At 35.7% G+C, this 25,251-nt stretch overlaps 1 protein-coding gene across 4 annotated transcripts in view; it reads right to left on the bottom strand.

Annotated features, from left to right (window-relative positions):
• TMTC2 (transmembrane O-mannosyltransferase targeting cadherins 2) overlaps window positions 1-25,251 on the bottom strand; it is a 395,252-nt gene that overhangs the window by 150,848 nt on the left and 219,153 nt on the right. For all 4 annotated transcript variants that reach the window (XM_072772934.1, XM_072772933.1, XM_072772936.1 and 1 more), the window contains one exon: window positions 433-518. In XM_072772934.1, coding sequence (XP_072629035.1) covers window positions 433-518 — 86 coding nt within the window. The remainder of the gene's footprint in view (window positions 1-432; window positions 519-25,251) is intronic.

Genomic DNA, 25,251 nt, shown 5'->3' with positions numbered 1-25,251 from the left:
TAAAAGCTGTATTTATCTTAATATATTAAAAATGATAAATGGGTATTAAAACATGATTGACGGGACGCCTGGGTGGCTCAGCAGTTCAGCGCCTGCCTTCGGCCTAGGTTGTGATCCTGGAGTCCCAGGTTTGAGTCCCATGTCGGGCTCCCTGCATGGAGCCTGCTTCTCCCTCTGCCTGTGTCTCTGCCTCTCTCTCTCTGTGTCTCTCATGAATAAATAAATAAAATCTTTAAAACAAAATAACAAACAAACAAACATGATTGAATGGAGAGACATGGAATTATTAGAGGCTCACTCATAATCTGATAAGTATTTAGAAATAGAAATAGGAAGGTTTTTTTCCCTCTGAGGCTGTAAGTCAGCAAGATAATTTTCATGGATAAATAAGGAAAAAAAGAGGTGTTTTGAAAGGACTTGCATATTACTTACAAGCCAGTGTAGGCCTGCTTCCGATGGCCAATTTGTAATAATGTAATGCTTCTGCAAACCTGCTGTTCTCCTGGAGAAGTAACCCTCTGCATGAGGAAAAGAGAAATTTGGAGACGGACTGTGTTACTATACATCAAACCACAAATTTGTATTTTATACTTCAAAAATAAAAATGGTTAATGGGGCTATAAAAATGCTGACCCGGTACGATAAAAATAAATTCTTAATAGAAGGAAATGATTCCTCAGGAGAGAAAATACTAGAGAGGTATCAGCTATGTTTATGTTGCATTAGAAAGTATTAAGAAGTATTTCAAAGAGCCCTTTACCCCCAGTGAACTTTTTCCTTTCCGGCAATTTTTCTCTCCCACTGGAATGACAAACCACCTGGATTTCTTCTTGGAGCATGCACAGTTTTTCACCAGTTCAGAAAGGAAACTTGTCTAAGGCAGTGATATATATATATTATATTTATATATATTTATTTATTATATTTATGATATAATAAATGATATAATAATAATTAATATATTATATTTATTTATTTATTGAAACATGAGGACATGAGGTGACTCTCCCCCTAACCATACTACTGGGGAAATATTGGTCAAAGGCATAAGGGAATCTGGGTCAATAGGATAAAGAGAGTCCGAATTTAATTAGATGCCATTAGATGCCATAAAGGAACAGAGTAAAAGACTAAAGGTTGTCCACATTGTGATTTCCTGGATTTGGTCAAATAAGTCTGAATTTCAGAACACTGGGCAAATCTCACTTCACTATTGTGAGACATGTTTTTGACTACAGACCCTCAGATCCCACAGGCCTCGTGAGGAAGATCCTCAGGCTGTGGCCACGTGGATTATCCATCATTCCAGACCCCATTCTCATGACCTAAATCAGAATCAATTATAGTCCTATCTATGAAAATACAGTGTCAGGGAATTGGACTAAGTCCAAAAGGTCTCTCAGAGGCTTTTAATCTATGCCTGTTCTGTTGTAATCAGCAGGTATCTCACAGACATTTGGCACCTCTACTAGGCCTGAGTACTTAACAATCTCAAACTGTAGGATCCACTTGCCAGCTGCTGAGGCCTTTGCAAAATGAGAAGGCTACTGATAAAAATGTACCATTTTATAAAATGTTTTTTAAACATTCAGCTTTCTATTTAATGGGCAGCACTGAAAAAATACCTGAAGAAAATCATTCCCAAATTAATGTTTGCTCACTTGTATCATTAGCAAGGATTAACCTCACTACTTTTTTTTGTTTGTTTGTTTTTTGATGGGGGTGGTGGTGGGCAGAGAGACTCTTGAGTAGGTTTCATGCCCAGCGCATGAGCCAGATGTGGGGTTTGATCCCACAACTGTGAGATCCTGACCGGAGCCAAAATCTAGAACGGATGCATAACCAGACTGAGCCACCTGGGTACTCTAAACTCACTAATTCTAATATTTGTTTAAAAGTCATCTAAATAGATCAAACCATTCCAAAGCACATTAACATCACTTACAATAGATACATAAATGTACACTTCTATAAAACATTTTGAGCAACAGTTAATTTGATCATGAAACTGATACGCTTTGCTGTTGAGTATACTTTTTTAGCTGCGAGAAACAAACTTTCCTGTGGTACTCAAGAGTTTGTGAAGAGGTTCAACTGTCTTTAAAAGTAGGTATATACCTGAAACTAATATTAACACTGTATGTCAACTATACTTCAATAATGTTAAAAAACTTTAAATATGACAAAGATATGAAATATTCTTTGTAAAGACCTGATTATCTGTTTTTTAAAAGGTGAAACTGCTAAAGAGAAGGAATACTCACCTGCTTTTCAAAAAAGGAATAATTTTCTTTGTAACAATAATTTTATTGACAAAATGCTGGATTTCCAGTTAACTAAGCTCATATACGTTATCTCATTTCAGAAACTTATCTGCAACCTTAATTACTTTTATCACTTTCCTTTGAGATTCAGATAACAAGGTCCTTCTCCTTTGATACAAGGCTAATGGCACCAGAGGAGAAATATGATCCAGATATTTAATCCTATTTTTTCTACCTACTTTAAGGAATCAAAATCCTTCTGTGAGCCTCTCTTTATCTAATATCCTCAATCCCTTTGTCCATTAGTTTCCTTTGCCTTAAAAATACAAAAAAATGTTCATGTGCCTCTTAGCACAGAAAGGAAAAAACCTTCTATAACCTGTATTCATTCCTATATCCACCTTTAACTACAGCTTATTGTTGTTCTTCTCATCAGACTCAGACTTCCTTTCAGAACAATCTATAGTGTAAATGTCTAAGGACTCAAATCCCATTTACCCCTAAATCCAGTTATGGCTCTAATTATCAACCCCTCCCCTTCTAGTGTGCTCATATGAATGGCCCATGCAACTACAGAACTCATGACTATGTAACTCCTCTTCCTTCCTGAAACTGCGTCTTCTGCTTCCTGGAGACCAGTCTCCCCTAGTTCTCTTGATCTGGGACCATCCTATAGAGAATAATAAAGGTGTCTCTTGAAGAGCATTCATATAGTCCTTTAAAAGAATTTGGTGCTTCAGAGGGCTTTGTCTTTCTTCTCTTTTCTCCACAAATAGTGTCTCTGTATGACATCATGCATATATATGCATATGCGTGTATATACTGTATATATAATAACTGTTCTTGATTCTTTTTTTTTAAGATTTTATTTATTTATTCATGAGAGACACACAAAGAGAGAGAGAGAGAGAGAGAGAGAGAGAGAGAGAGGCAGAGACCCAGGCAGAGGGAGCAGCAGGCTCCCAGCAAGGAGCCCGATGTGGGACTCAATCCCAGGTCTCCAGGATCATACCCTGGGCCAAAGGCAGACACTTAACCCCTGAGCCACCCAGGTGTCCTGACTGTTCTCAATTCTGAAGCAGGATTGCTCTCCTGACAACCAGATCTCTTTCTGACAGCTTACTGAGCTGCATCAATCTCAGTACTCATTGGAATTTCAAAATCAACACATCCCAAAATTGAAAAGAGCATCTCCTGATCAAGAATAAAAAGATAAACAAATGAAATAAATAAAAGAAGAAAAAAAATCTCCTCAGCAATCAGTACTGTCATTCACCACATTTACTAAAATCACAAACCTGATTATCATTTTTGACTTTTTGCTCATACAACTCCATGTTTTATGAAGTCTCCAAAACCCAACAATTCTTTTTTCTAACTCTTTACTCTGCCTCTCAAGGTTTATCCTTATGGCTCTGTCAGTCCTTTAATCTTTACTGTCACCTAAATAACTCCAACAGCCCACTAATTAGTCTCCACATAATTACATTTCTAAAGGGCAAATATGCTGTTAGGCTACACAGTATTAACATGAGGCGATAAGCACAGATCTTTGACAATGTGCCGGAAACCCATAAACCCTGCAAGCTGATGAGTTCAGCCTCATGGGCTCCCCAACGCAGACGTATTATATTCCTGTCATTTCCCAATTCAAAAAATACACAAAGAGGAGAAAATGATAAATAGCATGATCATCCCACCTAGACAGTCCTGTCCAGCCTGCCTTATTCTTTGGAGGAACCTAGTCCCACGGAGTGAGGCAGCAGGCGAGTGTCCAAGAGGATCATGTATCACACAGCTCTCTGAATCCGAGAGTCTCACTATGTTCTCTGAATAAAGTTAGCAATGGAGCTAAGTCCAAGTCAGACGGCTGCTGGGGTTGATTTCTCATGGTTAAAGATTTTAACTAAGCATCAACTATGCCCTAGCGTGCACGTGGCAAATGTGAACAAGACAGTTGCACTAGCCTGTGGATGCACAATCTATTGGAGGAGGCAAATAAGAAAATAAATGGTATGGAAAATGACTGTGCTAGAGGAGGGAGGACCAAGGCTGGCCCAGCTCATGAAAGGACAAGTGAAGATTCACAGAGTCCAAGTGACATTGGCAGAGGCTTGCGATAAGCAGCACTTAGCCAACAAAGGTGGTATCAGGTCCATGTTACAAAGGAAGAAAAGAGGTTCAGAAAATGCACCAAATAACTCTTGGGTTTATGATTAATAAGGGGCAAAGCCAGGACAAGAACACTGTTTCTCTGATAATAAATCCCCCACTCTTCCTAAAAGAAAAAAAGGGTAAAGAAAATTGAATGTGAGGTACATGCATACTAGCTTATGTTCCCCTTTGCTCTAGCATTCTCCAGATTTTGTAAAACACTCACTTGCATCAATGGTCTGAAAAGGAATCCAACACAGTGCTGGCAGTTCAGGATGAAAGTGCATTATTTATAGCACTGTAATAACCCAAGCTTCTGTTGTTATTGCTGTTTGCCACATTTACGGAACCCATTCTCTATGTACTGAAGAGAGGATGGAGAACTAGAAACTCTTTACATTGTAATAGTTATGGTAAAAATAACAAAAGTCAAACTTATTTGGGGGTAGTGTGTCAAGTAGGCCACATGCAATCCATTCATTTATTACTCAACAATCACCTGATGAGGTGGGCTATTACACTAGCCCCATTTTACAGATGGACTTCAGACAAAAAAGTTCGGCACCATGCCAAAGGTCACACAACTAGTGAGAAGTATGCTACAGCTGAAGCCCAGAAATCTGGTGATAAAAGAGGATCCACACTGAAAGAAATAATTCATACCAAAGGCTTTTCCAGAACTGTTTTAAATTGAGGACAAGAAAAAATAAATAAAATATAAAATAAAATAAAATAAAATAAAATAAAATAAAATAAAATAAAATAAAATAAAATAAATAAAATAAAATAAAATAAATTGAGGACATGGTTTGTTTACATACTGATCATGTCAATAAAATCTTCTGGATCCTACATATATCAAAAATAAAGACACATTTTAACATACCATCAAGCCAGAATCTGATGAGAAATAATTTTACTCATTTTACATGAGGTTGCTTTATAATTAAGGAAACTAGCTCAGGCCATACGTTAATAAGCTGAAGTGACTTTTGAGAAGAAATTGAAAAAAAAAAGTTACTGATCTCTGAATAAGTGGTGGGGTCACTTTTACATATCTGTGTGTGTAGATGGATATATATATGTGTATATATATACATATATATATATTTATATACTTATATATGTATATATATACGTATATATATATTTATATATATATATATAGTTTTTTAATAGAAGAAAATATTTCACTTCTCATATTTCTCCCCTAATGATTTATCTTTGATAAACAATGAAATTAAGCACCCAGTGAAGAAGACTACAAATTGGGGAAACCGAGAGAATAAATATTGTTTTAGTCAAAGGAAGAAAGTACATCTGAATCTATAAAGTACTATCATTCTAACAGTAAATTTTAGAACTCTTCATTTCCAAACCTCCCCCTACACACAAAACAGCAAAATGCCCTCTCTTAAATCCTTTCAGCTATTTTAAAATCTGTTTGTGATCATAAATTCTAAGAATCACCAATGAGTACGTGGAATTTTTTTTTCCCTGTAAAAGTTTTGTCCAGCTTTATGCCAGTCTCCCCTAACAACCCTGTGTTTGTGTAAAATGCCATTTTTAAAGAATCACAATAATCTAGACACTTGATAAATGAAAACCAGTCAAACTGATAACAGTGGATTGGACAGAGTTAAATGCAAACATTAAATGTAAATAGGCATACAAACCCCTAGCCGACTCTAAATATTGACAGAGATAGATGGGGAACATTTATTTAGCACAGAATTTCTCATTCAGGGATGACTTTTGTCCTCCCCACACCATCCCCCAGGGAACATTGGGGAATGCCTGGAGACATTTATGTTGTCATATCTCGGTGGATTCTACTGGCATCTAGTGGGTAGAGGCCAGGGATGCCAGTGAAGATGTAAACATGTTAGAAGACATAAGACAGCCCCCAAAATAAAGAATTTTCTAGTACCAAATACCAATAGTGCTGAAGTTAAGATACCACCATATTTTACACCTTGTATGTACTGACTGCAATACATCTCTTCAGAAAATAAGGTCTCCATGTCCTTGCCAATCACATACATGAACTATGCAAAGAATAGAGAAAAGAAATCAAGCTACAGGGATTGAATTATCTTTCAAGAAAAATCTACTTTATCATCACTTCTACTTTTTTCATTAAAAAAAGGCAAAAGGGAAATGGAATCTTCGAAAATTAAAAAGAAGAAGCATGACTTTCCTACTCTTAGCAGTACATCTGCACAAATGGTCAATGGCTCTTTGTACTAAGACTGCCCTCTATGTAGAACTGTAGAAGCATACAGATCTTCAAGCAAAGCTATGTTTTCTCTCAAGTTCTCACAAAGGTCTTTCAAAATGGTTAAAATCTGAGATATTCAAAAGTTGGTACTAATAAAGCCTATCAATAGATGAAAAGTGTACTTTTCAAGAATATACGGGATGTCAGTGAGCTAATGTTTATACAGAACACGGGTGAAACAGGATAGGGTTTACAGAGTCATGTACCTTTAAAACTTACTAAAAATAGTAACTTCCTTTCCTTTGATTTCATCAAAGCATAATTTGGGGCACTCCTATCCTTGTCATATTAAACACTGACAATAAGATTACCCCCCCAAAAATGAATAAATATTTCTTGAATGAACCGTCTCTTGGTGAAGACAGACAAGCAAACAGTCCCAAGACAGAGTAAATAAAGTATAAAGTGTTTTGGGGAACACACAAACACCTTCCCAAGCTGACAAGTCAAGTGAGGTTCCTAGAGAAGTCAAGGATTCAGGGAATGAAATTCCAGACAGATCAAGCCATGCATATAAAAACTCAAAGTGAGTCTCAATCATTTAAATTTATATCACTTAAATCTGCCAACAGCAATAATGACAGGCTTCATAGAAATTAAATGACAATCTATATAGGAAGCATTCTGGAAAATGAAAAGCTAAAACAACTTAAAATTAAGATTATACTATTGAGAATATTTCAGTAATAAATAGTTTGTCTATTTTCTGGGCAAGCATACTTAGTAATCAAAATAAATCAGATAACTCAGTGTTTACAGGCAATGATTCACAAAATAATTTGCACGTCCTATGGCCCGAGGACAATAGCTCCCCCTCATCCGTGGTTTTGCTGTCTGTAGTTTCAGTCATTCGTGGTCAACCATGGTCAACTGTGGTTGAAAGGCAATCTTACTTCTGATGAATCATCAGAAGGTCAACAGGAGCCTAACACTAGCTCAGAAGGCCTACAATCGTTCCCCTCATCTCATCAGGTAGCTGTTTTATCATCTCACATCATCACAAGGAGAAAAAGAATGAGTATGGTACCATAAGATACTGTGAAGAGAAAAAGAGACTACATCCACAAAATTTTTATTACGCTATATTGTTATAATTGTTCTATTTTATTGTTGTTGTTAACCTCTACTGTGCCTAATTTACTTTTTTTTTTTTTTTGGAGGATTTTATTTATTCATGAGAGACACACAGAGAGAGGCAGAGACACAGGCAGAGGGAGAAGCAGGCTCCCTGTGAGGAGCCTGATGTGGACTCAATCCCAGGACCCCAGGATCACGACTTGAGCCAAAGGCACACTCAACCTCTAGAGGGTCTGGTACTACCCAGTTTCAGGGATCCACTGGGGGTTTTGGAACATATCCCTCATAGATAAGTCCCCCTAGTTGGGACTACTATAGTAACAAAAACATGCTCATCTTAAATTGAGATGTTTTTCTGAATTTTGTTTGCTTGTTCTTTAACACATGTAGGTACTTTGAAACTAAGATGCTTTCTTCAGAGATAAAATATTATCAACTTTAGATATTCAATTTTATCCTAAGGTATTTATGCATTTAAGATTTCCCAATTGAAAATAATGAGCATTGGTTTGGAGACATATTTGAACTTTGCATTAACCCAAATTTTCTAATCAAATTGGATAATTTAGCTAATGACTCTAATAATGGCATTTTATATAATTTAACTGTGAAATGGCATTACAGTTGCATTTATTCTATTTTTTTTCAAGATTTATGCTTAGTTTTAGGCTATGTTTATAATAGGACACTTGGAAAAATAAATCTTTTATCTCTATTATCAAACGGAAGTGACAAGAGCATGTCATGTTCATACACACAAATGCTTTTGAATCTTGCTTGATGAAGCAGATAACAAGCAAAAATCTCAAATGATTGTACCAGCAATAAATGGAATCTGTATACAGGGCAATATTATTATAAAGAGCTGGTGACGATTTGCTCAGATGCACTGATCAAAGTAGGACAGGTATGCTTTTATAATTTTCAGAAAATTCCATTTCATTTTGCCTTTATAAAAACAGTCAATAGAAATGGTAAGACTGAAAAAATAAACCTGGTTAATGAAATGAGTACATTCCTACTGCTTGAATCAACTGCTGTAATTCCAAGGTTTAGACTGCCACAGAGCTTGGAAATTAAGTATCTAATAGTACTAACCACTGCATGTATAAAAAGAAGAATGACCAATCAGAAAGCCGGGCTCGGGAATGTAAGCTCTGTCCAATGAGATGAAAGCACGGTGGTCTGTACCTCTTAGGGAAGGTCCTCGAGGAAGGAGGGCCATGCTCTCCCTTACTCTTCCTCCATCCTGGGACTGAAGGTACCAGTCCTGTTTTGAGGATTATGGGGAAAAAACTAAAAGGAGCCCAAGGAAACAACCTGTCATGAAACTCTTCTATGATCCCTGGGGCTGCACCTCTGGATTTCTTTTTTTGTAAGACGGGGAATACAATTTTAACTAGTTTAAGTTAATGTCTTTCTGGATTTCTTATCACTTGCATACTTCCCAACTGAAAAAAAAAATGCCACATGCATCATTTTGTTTTGCATTTATGTGTTTTCTTTTTTAAAAACCATGTAAGGCCATAAAATATGTAGTATCAAGTATTGCTCTAGTAGAGGCTTTTAAAGAAAACTTCTAATTATATTTGAGTGAACACAAAGAAATGAGTTGTCTGGTTTTGAGTGATAGCCAGAGTAGGCGATTGCCAAGTATGAAAATAGCAATTAATATATTTAATTAAAATTATGTAACTTAAGAGTGTAATGAATGCATTAAATTGGAACTCTTACACTAAACTCCCAGACATCGGAGTGGTCAAAGTTATCACTCTTCACCCAAAAGAGTAGTGACATTAGCAGCATTTTTTTTTTTTTGTAAAAGCATTTTAATTAATCTTCTCAATTCCCAAATAACTAGAAAGAAGGAAACTCACAGGAATTATCAAGTGAAATGAAATAGCTAGGATTTTCATCTCAGGAAAAAAAAAAAAAAAGATTCAGTGAGATACAACTGATTGAACTGGAGTTCCAAAGGAGATACTACAGACTAAAGTTATATTTTCTGGTCTTACATGGCACTTCTATGGTTTTCAGTTCACCGGAGATAATAAACTTTGTATTTGAGGACCAAACAAAATAATTCTCTCTACTCCTATCTTTTTCCTCAAATCATATACTCAACTTTCTCTTTCTCTCTCTCTTTTTTAAATTAAACTATCTCAATTTAATAGGTAAAAATGATATTTTTCACAAAGATGACTTTGGGTGTAGAAGCACTAACAAGGATGTGGACATCAATTGTTAACATATAACCTCATCTTATGAGAATAATATTTAATACATGTGCTACAAAAAACATTATTGGGTACTTATTTTAAACTATCGCTAAGTTATTATACATGACTATTTTATATCATAGGTACCATGACCAAAATAAAAAAGATGTCCACTGGGAAGGGTAATGAGCAAATTGTTTCCTGGTTCTGTACTTTAACTACATGAAGAAGAACAGAAAACAGAATTGCAGAGAAAGAAAGCAGCCATGTGACCTGAACTAGACAGATGTGCATGCCTGATTCTATTACCTAGCTCCCCAAAGCTAACCTTGTTTCATTTGGTGTCACTTCTAAGTGTCACATAACTGCCAAGTAGATTTCAGAAAATACAGTTAAGGTTCTTATTATCTTTCTTTTGACATAGACCTGTTTACTTATTCTAAATTGAATTTTGTTTGGACTTTGATAAATAAAGTACAATAACGACCTGTTATTTCATGAAGTTTTTATTTTATTCTAACCTGCCAAATAGGGGGCAGTAGGCGGCCAATCAAAATGATGATTTTTTTTTGTTGTTGTTAGAGTTCAATTGCATCACCAAAAGTTTTATCAATAAACATTAGGGGAGGAATGAAGAAGTTGTAGCTTTCTTTAAGTTTTAAAATTAGTTTTCACTTACTGTCTAAAGAAAGAGAAATGTATTCTTACTATAGTACTCTGTCTGAAAAATATGTGAGGTCTCAATTAAATGGAGCATTCATTACAAAGGTCCTTCTCCTGAGTAAGAACTGGGACTACGATATCTAAATAAACTTTTATATCCATATAAGCCCATCTGTCTTTGTGACAGGTCCTGAAAACTATGCTTCACGATTATTATCCTTCATAATTCTTGCAATAATTCAATAAAGATATAGCCCCCATTTTACAAATAGAAGCTCCCAAATCAGAATGGTTACTCAAAATAAAATTAAATTAAATTAAAATAAAATAAAAACATAAAAAAAAAAACCCATGCAGCTAATTTATTGTTGGATCTGGGATTCAAAGAACTACATTGCCTATTAATATATGCCTAGTTTGCTTTATATCTGTCTTTGGAATATATAATTAAGGCTATATTTTCCTCTACATGTCATAAAATAATAATAGGTATGAATATACATTCCTAGTTTTAAAATAGTGCTTAATAGGAAGTAAGAAAGAGAATACTGGATGGCTTTATGATAATGTTTTCCATATTATTTCTTTTCATCCTTAAAAGTAGCAATATGAAATATTGCTCTTTTCACTTTAGAGATGTGAAAACATCAGGGAGGGAAGTAAAACTACTTACCCACGATAACATAACTGGAAAATTGCAAGATGAGACTTAAATTCAGAGTTGCTAGGTTTCAAATCCCACTGTCTTCCCATTACCCCACATTGGCCCACTGGGAAGAAGTGCCTGTTCTCAATATAAGTATTAATAATTGCCCTGTCTAGTTCATATACCCAGTGAGTGCTTCTTCAATGGCCATATTAACAAATTTTTCTCTTTCCTTATTTATATATCCCCATACCAATATAAAAATATAAAATATAAAAATACCTTGGATTTGCTTCAAATGTAGATAAACTATAGCTTCCGGTGTCAATAAACTTTACCAAAAACAAATAGGCTTGTGTATAGCTAATTTTATGTGTCAGCTTCATTGGATCATAGCTACCCACATAGCTGGTTGAACGTTATTTCTGAGTATGTCTGTGGGAATGTTTTAGGAAGAGATCAACATTTTATTCATAGACTGTATAAAGCAGATTACCCTCCCCGGTGTAGGTGGGCATCATCTGAACTGTTGAGAGCCTGACTAGAATGAAAAAGAGAATGGGAAGATTTGCTTTGAACTGGGCATTGACCTCAGACCTCCTTGTTCTCAAGGCCTTCAGAATCAGACTGCTATTGACCAAGGCTCTCAGGCCTCTGAACTACGCCACTGTCCTTCCTAGATCTCTGGCTTGCAGAGGGCCAATCCTGGGACTTCTTAACCTTCATGATTGCAGAAGTCAATACCTTATAATAAATAAATCTCTTTATTTTAAATATCTATCTGTATCTATATCTGACTGGTTTTGTTTCTCTAGAGATCCCTAACACAACTTATAAAAGGGTTTCCTTAAGTTATTCTTAGGCTGAGGATCCACTCCTCTTCCTAGACATGTGCACCAGTGAATATAGATAGACTGCCACAAAGGCACAGCCATGAATTAAATAAATTAGCAGCTAACAAACTCTTTAGCTTTTATCATTATATAATTCTATCAAGTTTCCAGGCATTTTACTTAATCCTTGCAACAGCGGTAGGAGATATCATAACCCAAATTTGCTGATGAAGAATAAGGATCATGGAATTTGACTACGGTAGCCATGAGACCAATAAATGGGAAATATGAATCTAAGTCTGCTTAATGCCAAGGTTCATGCATTAAAAACTACTATTTCATGAGTCTGACTCCATGGTGCAAAGGTAGCATAGAGTTAAATTTTTTAAAAAGGAAACATTTCCCTTTTACCCACTCCATTCCTTCCTATGAAAAGAAATGCTATTCTGGTAGGCCTATATATATATTCTGGGATCATAGTCAACTATCTTTCAAATATTACCTCATCCTCTAAGAGAATTTTGTGGTTTAAAACAAACAAATTTAAGAACTAAAAAGCACCTGACACAAATGAAAGCCACTAACTACCAATTTTAACTTTAATCCTATGTACAGATTTGCTATTTATTCTTTGTTATTTACAGGGCCTATCCAACATGGATGACTAATTATTATGTAATTTCTTGTAAAAGAAACATTTATCAGTTGAATGGTGGGCAACCACTGCGGAGGAGCCCCAAAAACTGGGTTATGGGCATAGGCTGAAGCCTGATCTACTCAGTAAAAGTCAAGTATACTCAGTAAGTAGCCTGCTGATTTGTTCACTCATTCATTCGTAGAAAATATATTTCATAGTACCATTATAGAGATTTAATGACTAGTAGGAATGAAATAACTTAAAAAGCAGTCATAAGGTTGTATATAGGGTACTATGATATGGTGTGATGTGCTATGGAAGCCCACAGCAAGAAAACCTAACTGAAACTAGTTTGTTCAGGCAGCAGAGGAGAGAAAAATGAACATTTGTGAATTCCGCAGGCATCAACACGCTCAAAAAAATATTACCAAAAAAGAAAAAAAAAAAAAAGAAAGCTTCAGTTCCTGATTCCTTCTATAGATATGGTTATAATTTGGGCTAGAGATGTTCCCATGGGCACACAGTGATTTAGTGCAATGCACTCACTTTAAACATAAATGTTCAACAAAGTGGGTGTTTTCTTTGTCCCTTAACAGCAGCGCTCTAACAAAAGTCTGCTGTTGAAGCAATAAATTATGAAAGGGGAAAAGGTATCATGTATCTCACAGAGCAGCAGGAATAGGTGTTAGGTCATACAAGCAATTTCTAACTTAAGAACAAGCAAGATGAGTTCCAAAAATGAAAGTCTGAGTTTACCTATATATGTGTGTGTGCGTGTGTGTGTGTGTGTGTGTATATATATATTTTTAACTTGGAATAGATTTTGCAACATAAATACAATTCACTCACAGGCTTACACTGAAGTCTCAAAAACTTTGAAAGAAAGCACCATTGAGGGATCCCTGGGTGGCGCAGTGGTTTGGCGCCTGCCTTTGGCCCAGGGCGCGATCCTGGAGACCCGGGATCGAATCCCACATCGGGCTCCCAGGGCATGGAGCCTGCTTCTCCCTCTGCCTGTGTCTCTGCCTCTCTCTCTCTCTGTGTGACTATCATAAATAAATAAAAAAAAAAAAAAGCACCATTGATAACAATGCTCCTAAAACTGCCATGGCAGGTTTAATTTTGGTGCTGAGAAGGGATGTCCCTTCACATTTCAGGTCTCAGTGTGGGAGCGGGAAGCACACTGGTGCCTAAGGCTGGACAGGGAAAAAAGAGCTGACAGTGGAGTGATGGAAGGCTGGGGAGTCACGTGCTAAATGAAGAGAAAATTGGTCAATACTTTCAGGAACACTTGCTTTTATTTCCTTTTCCCTTCTACTGACTCCATCCTCTTGCTTTAGAAAGAAAGGTACTGGCTTGCCCCAGAAAAATTGCTCAGCCTCTCAGCTCTGAATGCTTCCCATTACTGTTTTTGTTTGTTTTAGAAAAGGGCCTAGAAAACCTGTGTATTTTTTCTTAATATTAGTTATTGCTTTTTTTTTTTTTTAAGAGTGTGTTATTTTTTATTTATTTTATTTTCTTCAGTAGGCTCCCCACCCAGTGTGGAGCTCAATGTGGGGTCTGAACTCACCACCATGAGATCAAGACCTGAGCTGAGATCAAGAGTTCAATGCCTAACCACCTCAGCCACCCCTCAGCTGTTGCTTTTGATTCAAGCCACACTCTCTTTTCCAAACCTAAATTTCTGGAGACTGGGTATACTTCTGCATCCCAGGTTTGCACCTACCCTTCAATCTGGTCTTGGGAGATTTAGAGATTTTTCCTACAATTTTTTTACTTCAAACAGGCAAATTTAGAGAAAACACACACACACACACACACACACACACACAATCATTAAAACATCAAAAGGTGATTTATAACATATTAATGATATTAAAAATTAGTCTATCTTCAGAATTCAAGACAGCTCAGATTATTCCCTTAACCTGGAATTTCTGGTCTCTATGAAAGTACCTGCCTGTCATTTCCTGGGTAAGATGTGATTATATTGACCAGGCTGGATCTGGTTTTCCTTCTCTAGATGACTAGTGAGCCTTTTCTCACCATGTCTCCTTGTTATCAGAACAGTAAGATGGGATCACTCCACCCACCCCTTTCCCTTTCAGCCAAACCCCATCTAGTTATCTCCAACATCAAAAGTCCCTAGGGGCAAAGTCAGTTTGGGAGCACTATAATTAGAAGAAATGGAAGGGTAAAGCAGAAAGGGCATCCTCAGGTGCTCTTTGATTCTGCAGAGGTAAGTAGGCGGAGGAAGAAAGAGAAAGTGGGAGGGAAAGTTGCTAAAATAACCCATGATGCATCTGTTAAAAAAGAAAATCATAAGCCCCAAATGGTGCCACTTAGACCAAATTCCCAAACTGCTTGATACTTCATCCAATTACGTAATCAGCCTCCCGCAGAAAGTGCAGTCTTAAACAGTCAGGAGTTTTTCAATCAATACCAATGAGTCAGTCACAGAGGTTTTCTCCTTCCTGCAAGAGGAGGTAATCTGAACGTTTAGATCTCTTTCTTTTCCCCCCAGGGAAAACCACCTTGCCTAAAACAAGCCTTTCTTTTTTCTTTTTTTTTCTTTTCTTTTCTTTTTCTCCCTTTCTCCTTCCTTCCTTCCTTCCTTCCTTCCTTCCTTCCTTCCTTCCTTCCTTCCTTCCTTCCTTTCTTTCCTTTCTTTCCTTTCTTTCCTTTCCTCCTTTTTTTCTAATAACTTTCTTGCCCTACCCTCCCTCTAGGAAGGAGGGTAACCTCCTCCATTTTTTGCATCTCCTCAAACTATTCCCCTACTTGCTAGATGGGATGCTGCCCAATTCATGAATCTTTTATAAAGACAATAAGATTTTAAAAATTTACTCGGTTGAATTCTGTTTCTTTAACGTACCCCTCACATATGAAGAGTTTAAGGAAAATGTCCATACATAAATCATGGACACATTGTATAAGTGTACATTTAGCAGATATGTATTGAGCTTGTACTGGGAGGTAAGCCCGATGCTGGTCATGGAGGATGTGTACAAAAACCCAGCCTTCCTGGCCTTACATGGTAGCAATATACAAAATAAACTATAATTTTTTTATTTTAGTATCACTCTATAAACAGGAAATTATATAGTTCACTAGAAGGTGATAAATATAATGTCGAGAAAAAGGAATCAAGGAAAGGAGAACAGAAACGCGAGTGGTGAAGAGACTAGAATTTAAATAGGGTCAGTTGGGAGGCCTCATACCATTCTTTGAAGCAAAGAATTAAAAGAAGTGAGTGAGAGGAGAAAAAAATTGGCCATAGAAATAATATACTACTTATATAAATAGCATGTAAGAGAAAAATAAACAGCAGATGATAAGATATTAATTATAAAAATTCATTAACATTTTAATATCCAGATGGCCTCAAACTTCAATTATACTTAAAGCAACTTCTCCATCACATAGGCAAAACCACAGTTGGGTTTTATAGAAGAGAAAAAATAAATTAAATAGAAGATAATATTACTATATTTCCTGGTGTGTCTAAGAAATAATTCTTAAGTCATAGTAATTGGAAATCTGCAGAGGACTGATTGGAACTACACAAATAACAAATTTACATCTGTTCATTTTTCTTCAGGAGCAGAGGAAAAAAAGACACTTTTTTTCCCCCATAATGCAAATCCTCCCTCTGAGAAAACTGAAATTAATTTACTTGAAATTCTGCTGCGTATCAGCCTCTACTTTTCACATGAGGGTAACTTTAGGAAAAACACACACAAAATAATCTTCTGGCCATTTCAGCAACTTTCAATCAGTTTTAAAGTTAAACCAAACAAAAGGCATTAAAACAGGATGTGATTATGAACTTCTTTATAAACCTATTTTATGGGCTAATATGTGTCTTCAAATTTACCTACAGAACTCTGGATGAAAATGATTATAAAATTAAAGGCCATTTTAATGAGATTTCAGAAAAATGTCTTTCATCATTTTCCCAACATGGAAAATAGTTTAACTCTCTCTATACAATTACTCTTGAATGAATATTTCTACATGGAAAACCATGACCCACACAGTGCCACTTTAAAATTACATTTGTAATAGAAAACCTGTAATACAAATGAGCATAGGAATGATTCAATTCCCTTCTTTCTCTTGCCAGACTCCAATTTCTTAAAGGATTCTGATTTCCCCCAATTTTACTTTGAGTTATGGTGGGGAGGGCAAAACTTAAGAGTGAGTTCCAGCAGGCAATCCTAGACACCAATACCACAATGTGTAGTTTCCATTGCTGTAAAAAAAAAAAAAATGAGTGTGAAATAATAAGTGATTTGATTCACTTCTATTCAAGAGCATCTATTGGGTACCAGGGAGTTGATGGGACTTCTCTAGGAGTGAAGGAACAAAGACATAAATGACTTACACCCCCCAGTGACCAAGGAGCTCTTAGTGTAACAAACATTTCTTTGGTCATTGTATCCATGCATTTCATAGAATAAAATTATTCTCTTGGATATTCTGTAGCTTCAGGACGACAAAATGCACTTCTCTACTACATTCAAGATAAGTGAGTAGTAAGTCCAACTTTGTAGACCTGTGATATATATCACTCTTTTTTCCCCCATGGGGATATAAAGCCCCAAAGAAATACTTAACTTCTTTATACCAGATGATTTTTGGCCATTTCCCCCCTTTTTGCTATCATATTCATCAGAATTGATGACATCAAATGCCCCAGTCTTCTTTCCTTCTCCTTCAATATACTTTATGGCTCCTCTTTCTTTACCAAACTCTTTAAATACCCATATTCCACAGGATTCTATCCATGGTTTTCCTTTCATTTACCCTTATAAATATTACACACACACACACACACACACTAAAGTTTCAACTTACACACTTAGATAATTACAACTCCAATGCACTGTATCTCCAAATGCCCTCATGAGCTATAAAAATACATTCTAAAAAAAAAAAAATACATTCTAGCTGCCCTAGTGGATGCCCAATAGTTATCTAACACTTACATGGCCAAAACTGAATGATTTTTGCCCCAAATATCTTACTAATTTGTCTTCCTAGTATGACTCTTCTTTTCTTGTCTTTTCTTTATTTTTGCTTTTTGTCCAGGCTGAGTTAGGTCTCTGTCTTCTCATAATAATATAAGGTTATCTCTTAGAAAAGATGCTATTTTATTACTTAACATATTTTAAAATCCAAAACTATAAGCTACTTGACAGCAGAAACTATTCACTGTGTCAGCTTATCCCCACCACTTAATACAATGTCTGCCACTCTGAAGGCATTCAATATTTGTCAAATAAACTAATGAATCCTTATTTCCAACCCACAAATTTGCAAATGTGTTGATATCTATAAATGCATTGAGAAGATATAATCAATATTAATCAAACTTTAAAACTGCTTATTCTTTCTCAGAAATTTGTGAAAATTAAATAAGTTTGACATAGGTGTTATAAGAACTGGGGATTTCAGAGTGACAAGAAAATGGATTTCACCTGTTGATCTAAACTGTAAAATCAACCCACAATGAATCAGAGAACAGGTGTGCAAAATGAGCCATGGAAGAAAATGGCTAGCAAGTATGAAGTGTTAACTTGTCTAGCTATAATTATAAAACAACTGAATTCACTAAGTGTAAAACTATGCATGGAAGAACAAGGCGATGTGACTTAGAAGAAAGGTCTATAAACGGGGTTTACAGAGTCACAATGTCAATGACACTTAATCCAGCACTTTCCAGGAAGGAGGAGCTTCAGCTAGAGTTTCAAAGCAATAGGCTGTCTTAGACTGTCATTATAAATTAATTCTCCCCAAACTCCTCAGCCTGATGCTTTTATAAACTGAATGTTTTCAACCTATGGATAGACATGCTCACCAAACCAACTTATGAATGCCATGCAAACCTGACTGGACTCTGAGTCTTCTAGTACCTGTAACAACATAGTGGAGGAAATCCCATGAAAATGCTAGCACACAGGAACCTTCTTATCCTTCAGTAAGCTTGAATTGATAAGTAGGGCTCTCTGGAACTGCATCAGGCACCTGAACAGTTCCAGTTTCTTCCCTTAAACTGCTTACAGAAACTTATTGAATACTATCAAATGCTGTGAGTTTTCCCATTACATACAAATTGTAATTTTAACTAATTATCACATATGATGCTTCACCATAAAACCTACAATAAAAATATATATAATTTTGTGCTTCTTTCTCTTTTCATTGACCTGATGTATTATAATTATAGCTTCACCATGAAGTCATTTCTGACTTTTCTTTACTATCCTGCAGATGTTCGGGTCATTATATACGAATTCTCTTGTCTTAAACTATTCTGGCATCTGACGAGACAGATGTAGCCAAAGTTCTTCATTATAGTATATCATGACCAAAACTCAAGAATGGATTTTTTAATGATAAAATATACTCCAGAATTTGCATACACAAATGCATATATGGTTGATGAAATCATTGAGCATGGTTAATTCACCCTAGTATCAAAAAACCACTAATTTTTACTTTCAAAAATATTCCAATAAAGGCTACACTTATATTCTTAGCTGATCTATTTGTCCTGCAGAGATGGTTAATATTACACTAAGTTTGCAAATTAGGATTGAAATCACTAAGAGACAAATTTAAATAATGTGTTTCTATTAACAAAAAACAGCTGTACAGGCACTTATATATCTCATGTAGGATTTTAAAATGACTTAATATTTTCAGAACCATGAAACATTTTATCATTGCATTTTTAACAAAATATAAGTATACACTTCATTACTTACTATCTAATTTGTTTTCTAATTAACAAATGAAAATACCAGTATTTGTCTTCTTGAAATGTCCCTTGGCTGCTTATCCAGTTAAGCAACACAGTAACATATTTTCTCTTATTGATTTAGAAAAATAGTTTATTTTCAACATGTTTGTAATAAAAAAAAATATTTCCACAGTTTGGTGAGAGAAAGGGAAAGAAAACTCAAGCCTTGACATTAGATGATATATTCCAGAATCTTTATCCTACATCAGTACGTACATATACTGTACATAATAACAATGGTCTAAGAAAATTTTACCACTCTTATGGTTTTTGGAGAGTGACTTTTCTCATAGAGATACATAGATAGAAATTTGTTAAATTGTGCAATAAATCAATATAAAGAGTCAGGTGAGTGGACCCTGGCAGTGATGCTAGCTGGGAAAGAAGCAGATCAGGTGTAATGAGCAGGACACAGGAGTGCTATCCAGTAAACTTGAACTTAGTTGATTTATTGCCATTAAGTAGTGTATTCTTTAATCAACTCACTTATTAGTGTATTAATTCATTCATTGGTTTATTAATTAACATATCCATAGTTTAACCCAATCATTAGCTTGTTAATCAAGACATACATAATTTAAAGTCCATGTGCCTGTCATTATATTTGCTATTAGGGATAGAATGGCATCTAGGCATCCTCTGACTTTAAAGAAATTACACTGCAATTACGGGAAACATGGTATTGTAACTGAAAATATGATCCAGACTAAAAAGAGTTGGTATGGTGAAATTTGAAATGGGTACCGATCTTACAACTATGAAAATGTAAAAAGTATCGAGAAATTTTCCCAGGGAGTGTCACTTAGGCTGAGATCAATTCGGCCAGGTAAAAAGAATATGGGAAGTGTGAAGTAAAGAGGTCAGAAGGGGAGAAAATGGTGGAAAATGTTACATGGAAAAAACAGTATGGGCAGAAGCTTCTCAGCAAAAAAGAATGGGACGTATTTGGGAAAGCTCAAAAAAGAACCTGCAACTAAAATTCAGATATGTGATAAAGCCACAAGAACGACAACAAAAACTTGGAATCAGGCATATTTAGAAAAAATAAAATCTAAACAATCAGGAACAACCAATTTAAAATGCAATGAAGGGGGAAAAAAAACCCAATTCGTATTACCAAAAATAAATTTTAAGAATATTAATATATCATATAAATATATTAATATAAATTGGTAAAGAACAAGTAAAACTTTCACTCTTTGCAGATGACATAATACTATATATAGAAAATTGTAAAGACTCTACCAAAAAAATTAGAACTGATAAATGAATTCAATAAAGATACGAAATTAATATACATATATTTGTTGCATTTCTATACAATAATAATGAATGGAAGAGAAATTAAGAAAACAATCCCATTTACAATTACACCCAAAAGAATAAGATATCTATAAATAAACTTAACCAAGGAGGTAAAAGATCTGTACTCCAAAAACTATAAAGCATTAATGAAAAAAACTGAAGATGACACAAGCTAGTGGAAAGATATTCCATGTTCATGGCCTGAAGAACCAGTATTGTTAAAATGTCCATACAACCCAAAGCAACCCGCAGATTTAATGCAATCATTATCAAAATGCCAACATTTTTCACAGAACTAGAACAAATAATCTGAAAATTTGCATGGAACTACAAAAGACCTTGAATCAATACTGAAAGAAGCTGGAGGTATCATAATCTCAGATTTCAAGATACACTAAAAAGCTATGGTAATCAAAACAGTGTGGTACTGGCACACAAAAAAAACTTGGAACAGAATAGGATCCAAAAGTAAACCAATACTTTTATGGACGCCAATTAAAATACAGCAAAAGAGAGAAGACTATATAATGGGAAAAAGTCTCTTCAATAGATGGTGTTGGAAAAATTGGACAGGTACCTGCAAAAGAATAAAACTGGACCACTTTCTGATACCATACACAAAAATACACTCAAAATGGACCTAAATGTGACACCTGAAACCATAAAATTCCTAAGAGGAAAAAAAGGTACCTGTAGAAATATTTTTCTAGCTATGTCTCCTATGGCAAGGGAAACAAAAGCCTTTTAAACTATTGAGACTATACCAAAATAAAAAGTTTTTGCACAGCAAATCAAAAAAAGTGTTAGAAAACAAATAAAAATAGAAAACTGGCCTTTCAAAATATGAAATTTTATAGAAATTACAGCAAATCAAAGTTCGTTCTTTCTGTGGGCTGCCAGAAGACCAGAATAAAGTCCGCAAGGATTCCATGTTGACACACGAATTTACTCTATGTGAAAACTATTTAAGGGGCACCTGGGGAGTTCAGTGGTTAAGCATCTGCCTTTTGTTCAGGTCATGATCTCAGGGTTTTGGGATCAAGTCCCACATCAGGCTCTTTGCAGGGAGGCTGCTTTACCCTGTGCCTATGTCTCTGCCTCTCTCTGTCTCTCACAAATAAATAAATAAAATCTTTAAAAAAGACTATTCAATAAATTATTAGGGTGATAGAAGTATTCATTAGAAAAAATTATGCCTTAATACAAAAATAATATATCCTGGGTAGATTAAGGACTCCTCCCCCAAACACCTCAAAAATAATTCTAAAAGTATTTTTTAAATGTACAGTTTTTTAAATTACCCTATGAATGGTCTTCATAGAGACACAAAATACAGATGCTTTAAATGAAAGGACTTGTGGCTTTATATATACATATAAATATAAATTCAAGTTAAGTACAATAGACACTATGAGAAAAGTAAAGACATGTAAAAAACAAATATTTGCAAAACTGACTTTTGTGCATATGCATGTTAAATGCATGGGGGCGTTTATCTTAAATCCCACAAATCAACAAGAAATGTTGATGTCACCCAGAAAACCAGGCAAGAAATAAGAACAATTAGTTCCCAGTAAAATTACGAAAAACCAATAAACATAAGAAAAGCTGTTGAACTCCACCTGTAATTAGGAAAATGGAGAATGAAGCAGCAGTTTTAAAACCATTCTATTGGGCATTTATTAATTCTTCTATGTACAGTGTCAATAGGAACAATTTAATGTGAATCCGAATGGGGAGGATCACGCAAATTCTGACACACCTGCACACACAGATATTTAAAAATCAATGGTGGCACATACATGTAGGGGGAAAATGTTAAAATATATATATGTATAAATGCATGTATAAATGTGAAAAATCTGAAAAGATATATCACAGACCAGGGAAAAGGTGGGTAAAAAAAATGCAATTAGATGGGACACCTGGGTGGCTCAGCGGTTGAGCATCTGCCTTTGGCTCAGGATGTGATCCTGGAGTCCTGGGATCAAGTTCCACATCAGGCTCCCTGCATGGAGCCTGCTTCTCCCTCTGCCTCTCTCTGTGTCTCTAATGAATAAATAAAATCTTTTAAAAAAAAATGCAATTAGAAACTTTTAAGCTTTCCTCCATATTCTTCAGGACTGTTTCAACATTTTACAACAAAATTATATTTCTGTATTGATTGGTGAAAGTTATCAATTAAAACAAAGTATGCAGTTTATGTCAGGCCTTGCTCTTGCCAGGAGAGCAAGAGGGTACCTGTAGCCTACCTCATTCCAGGAATCCGTAAAGAGCCAAATGAATGGTCTATCCAGAGTTCTAGTGACCAGAAGCCAATGAAGTTTTACCAAAAACTTTCTCAGGCTCATTTATTTCACAATGGCAAGCACTTTCAGGCACTCCTGTTTGATGGCTTCTCCCAAATTTTCTGTTTTGGAAGGCCAGTCTGCTTACCCAGTATCCCCTGGACACCTCCCTCCATCCTCAACACACACATATGCCCGCATACATCGTGGGACTTGGCAGGAAGCCCTGTCCTGAACTCCAGCCATTTGGCCAACGGGTCCCTTCCCCCCCATTTCCACCAGTTCTCCTTCCATGGGCTCTTCCTGCCTTATTTGCAAACTTGTTCAAGAACAGCTCAGTCTTGTCAGAGAGTCGCACCGCGTCTACTCTGTAATCTCGGATTCTTCTCTCCTCTCAAGGGTTCTCCAAACCTGGCCTTGAATAAACAAATAAATCTCTCACTAGAATCTGATCTATAGTGACAACTCTGCACTCCACATTTCCCTCACTGCGATACCCTCTTAAATTACTTCCTCCTAAGAATTCTTGGCAGCAGGAGATACATAAACTCATTGAAATTCTGTGTAAAAATTTTGGCTTCCACAAGTAGCCTTTTACCTGATTGCTCCTCCACGAGAAACTACTGTCTGATTTCTCCCAGACTGAAGCTTTCGATGGGCAGCTGTTTGTGGCTGAATTCTAGCTCTCCTCCAAAAAGAGATGTTGAGGTCCAAACCCCCAAGACCTCAGCATATGACGCTATCTGGAGACAGGATCACCGTACATGTAAATTGTTCATTTAACAAAAGTGAACTCCCAATCCAGTAAGACTCGTACCCTTAGGTGAAGGTGGAGATAAAGACCCACAGGGAGAGCACCTGAAGACAAAGCAGAGGCTGGAGCTCTCCAGAGGCAAGCCACAAAACGCCCAAGAATGCCAGCAAACCACAGGACAAAAGCAAGGAAGGGTTCCCTTACATGTTTCAGAGGGACCATGGCGCTGTGGATACCTTAATTTCAGAATATTAGCCTCCAGACCTGTGACAAAATCAATTTTGATTGCTTTTAGCCACCTCCTTATAGTGCTTTATTATGGCAGCTCTAGGAAACTGATACACGAACCAATCATAATATAAATGTGTTTGCTTCTGAAATTGCAAGAAAAGGCAACTCTAGATGTCTAATTCAAGAAGCCTCCTTGTGACCCAGAATCATTTCGTGTTAATGATTAAAATACCCCTTTACAATTCCAAGAATGAGGTTATCCAATACCCATTACTGATCTTTATCACTAATACTGATAAACAGGGTCTTCTCTGCTCCGATATAGATTTCATAACTCAATTATAAAATCAACAAATACAGTAAGAACTGTTTACATATGAAGAGATACGATGACCAATAAGAAATTGCCACGACCTCATGAAAATGAATGTGACTGGAAATGACCACTATGCTTCAATATTAAATATGGTATTGCTATTAACTTTGGATGGGTATGCTTTACATTACAGAAGTTATGTATTTATTCCTAGTTTATTATAAGTCTTATCTATTTATAAGTTTATTTGTTATTTATGAAGCAGATGTTGATCAACAGCCTTCTTGGCATTTCTAGAGATGATCATTCTTTTCTGACTTTTTTAAATTGAAACAGTACAATAATTGAATTGTAGTACTGAATACTCCCTATAAATCTTAGAATAAATTCCACCTGATAGAGATGTTTTAATCTTTAATATACTGCTACACCAACTACATTAATTTTAGGATATGTATACATTTATATTCACAAGTATAACTGGCATTTCTGTTATTTTGTTGTTTGTTTGCTTTTGGTATCTACTTTTGTTTTTTGTTTTCTGAGAGGTTTTTAGTTTTTGATGTTGTTGTTATTATTGTCATTATTCTCCTTTTTTTTTTTTTTTTTGGTGTCAAATACAGTCAGACTTGTTGCCATCAGTTTATCTAGCTTCACAAAGATAAATGAGAAGTGTAACTGAGACAAGAAAAATCATTTGATTGACGACTTAATAGGACTCACTTGGCAAAAGCCTTAACTTGTTTCCTTGTGGAGAAAATTCTTTAATATAGGT

The sequence above is a fragment of the Canis lupus genome, chromosome 13, assembly GCF_048164855.1.
Source record: "Canis lupus baileyi chromosome 13, mCanLup2.hap1, whole genome shotgun sequence".
Taxonomy (NCBI): domain Eukaryota; kingdom Metazoa; phylum Chordata; class Mammalia; order Carnivora; family Canidae; genus Canis; species Canis lupus.
Note: the sequence above shows the minus strand (reverse complement) of the source record. Positions and strands in the feature narration are given on the sequence as shown.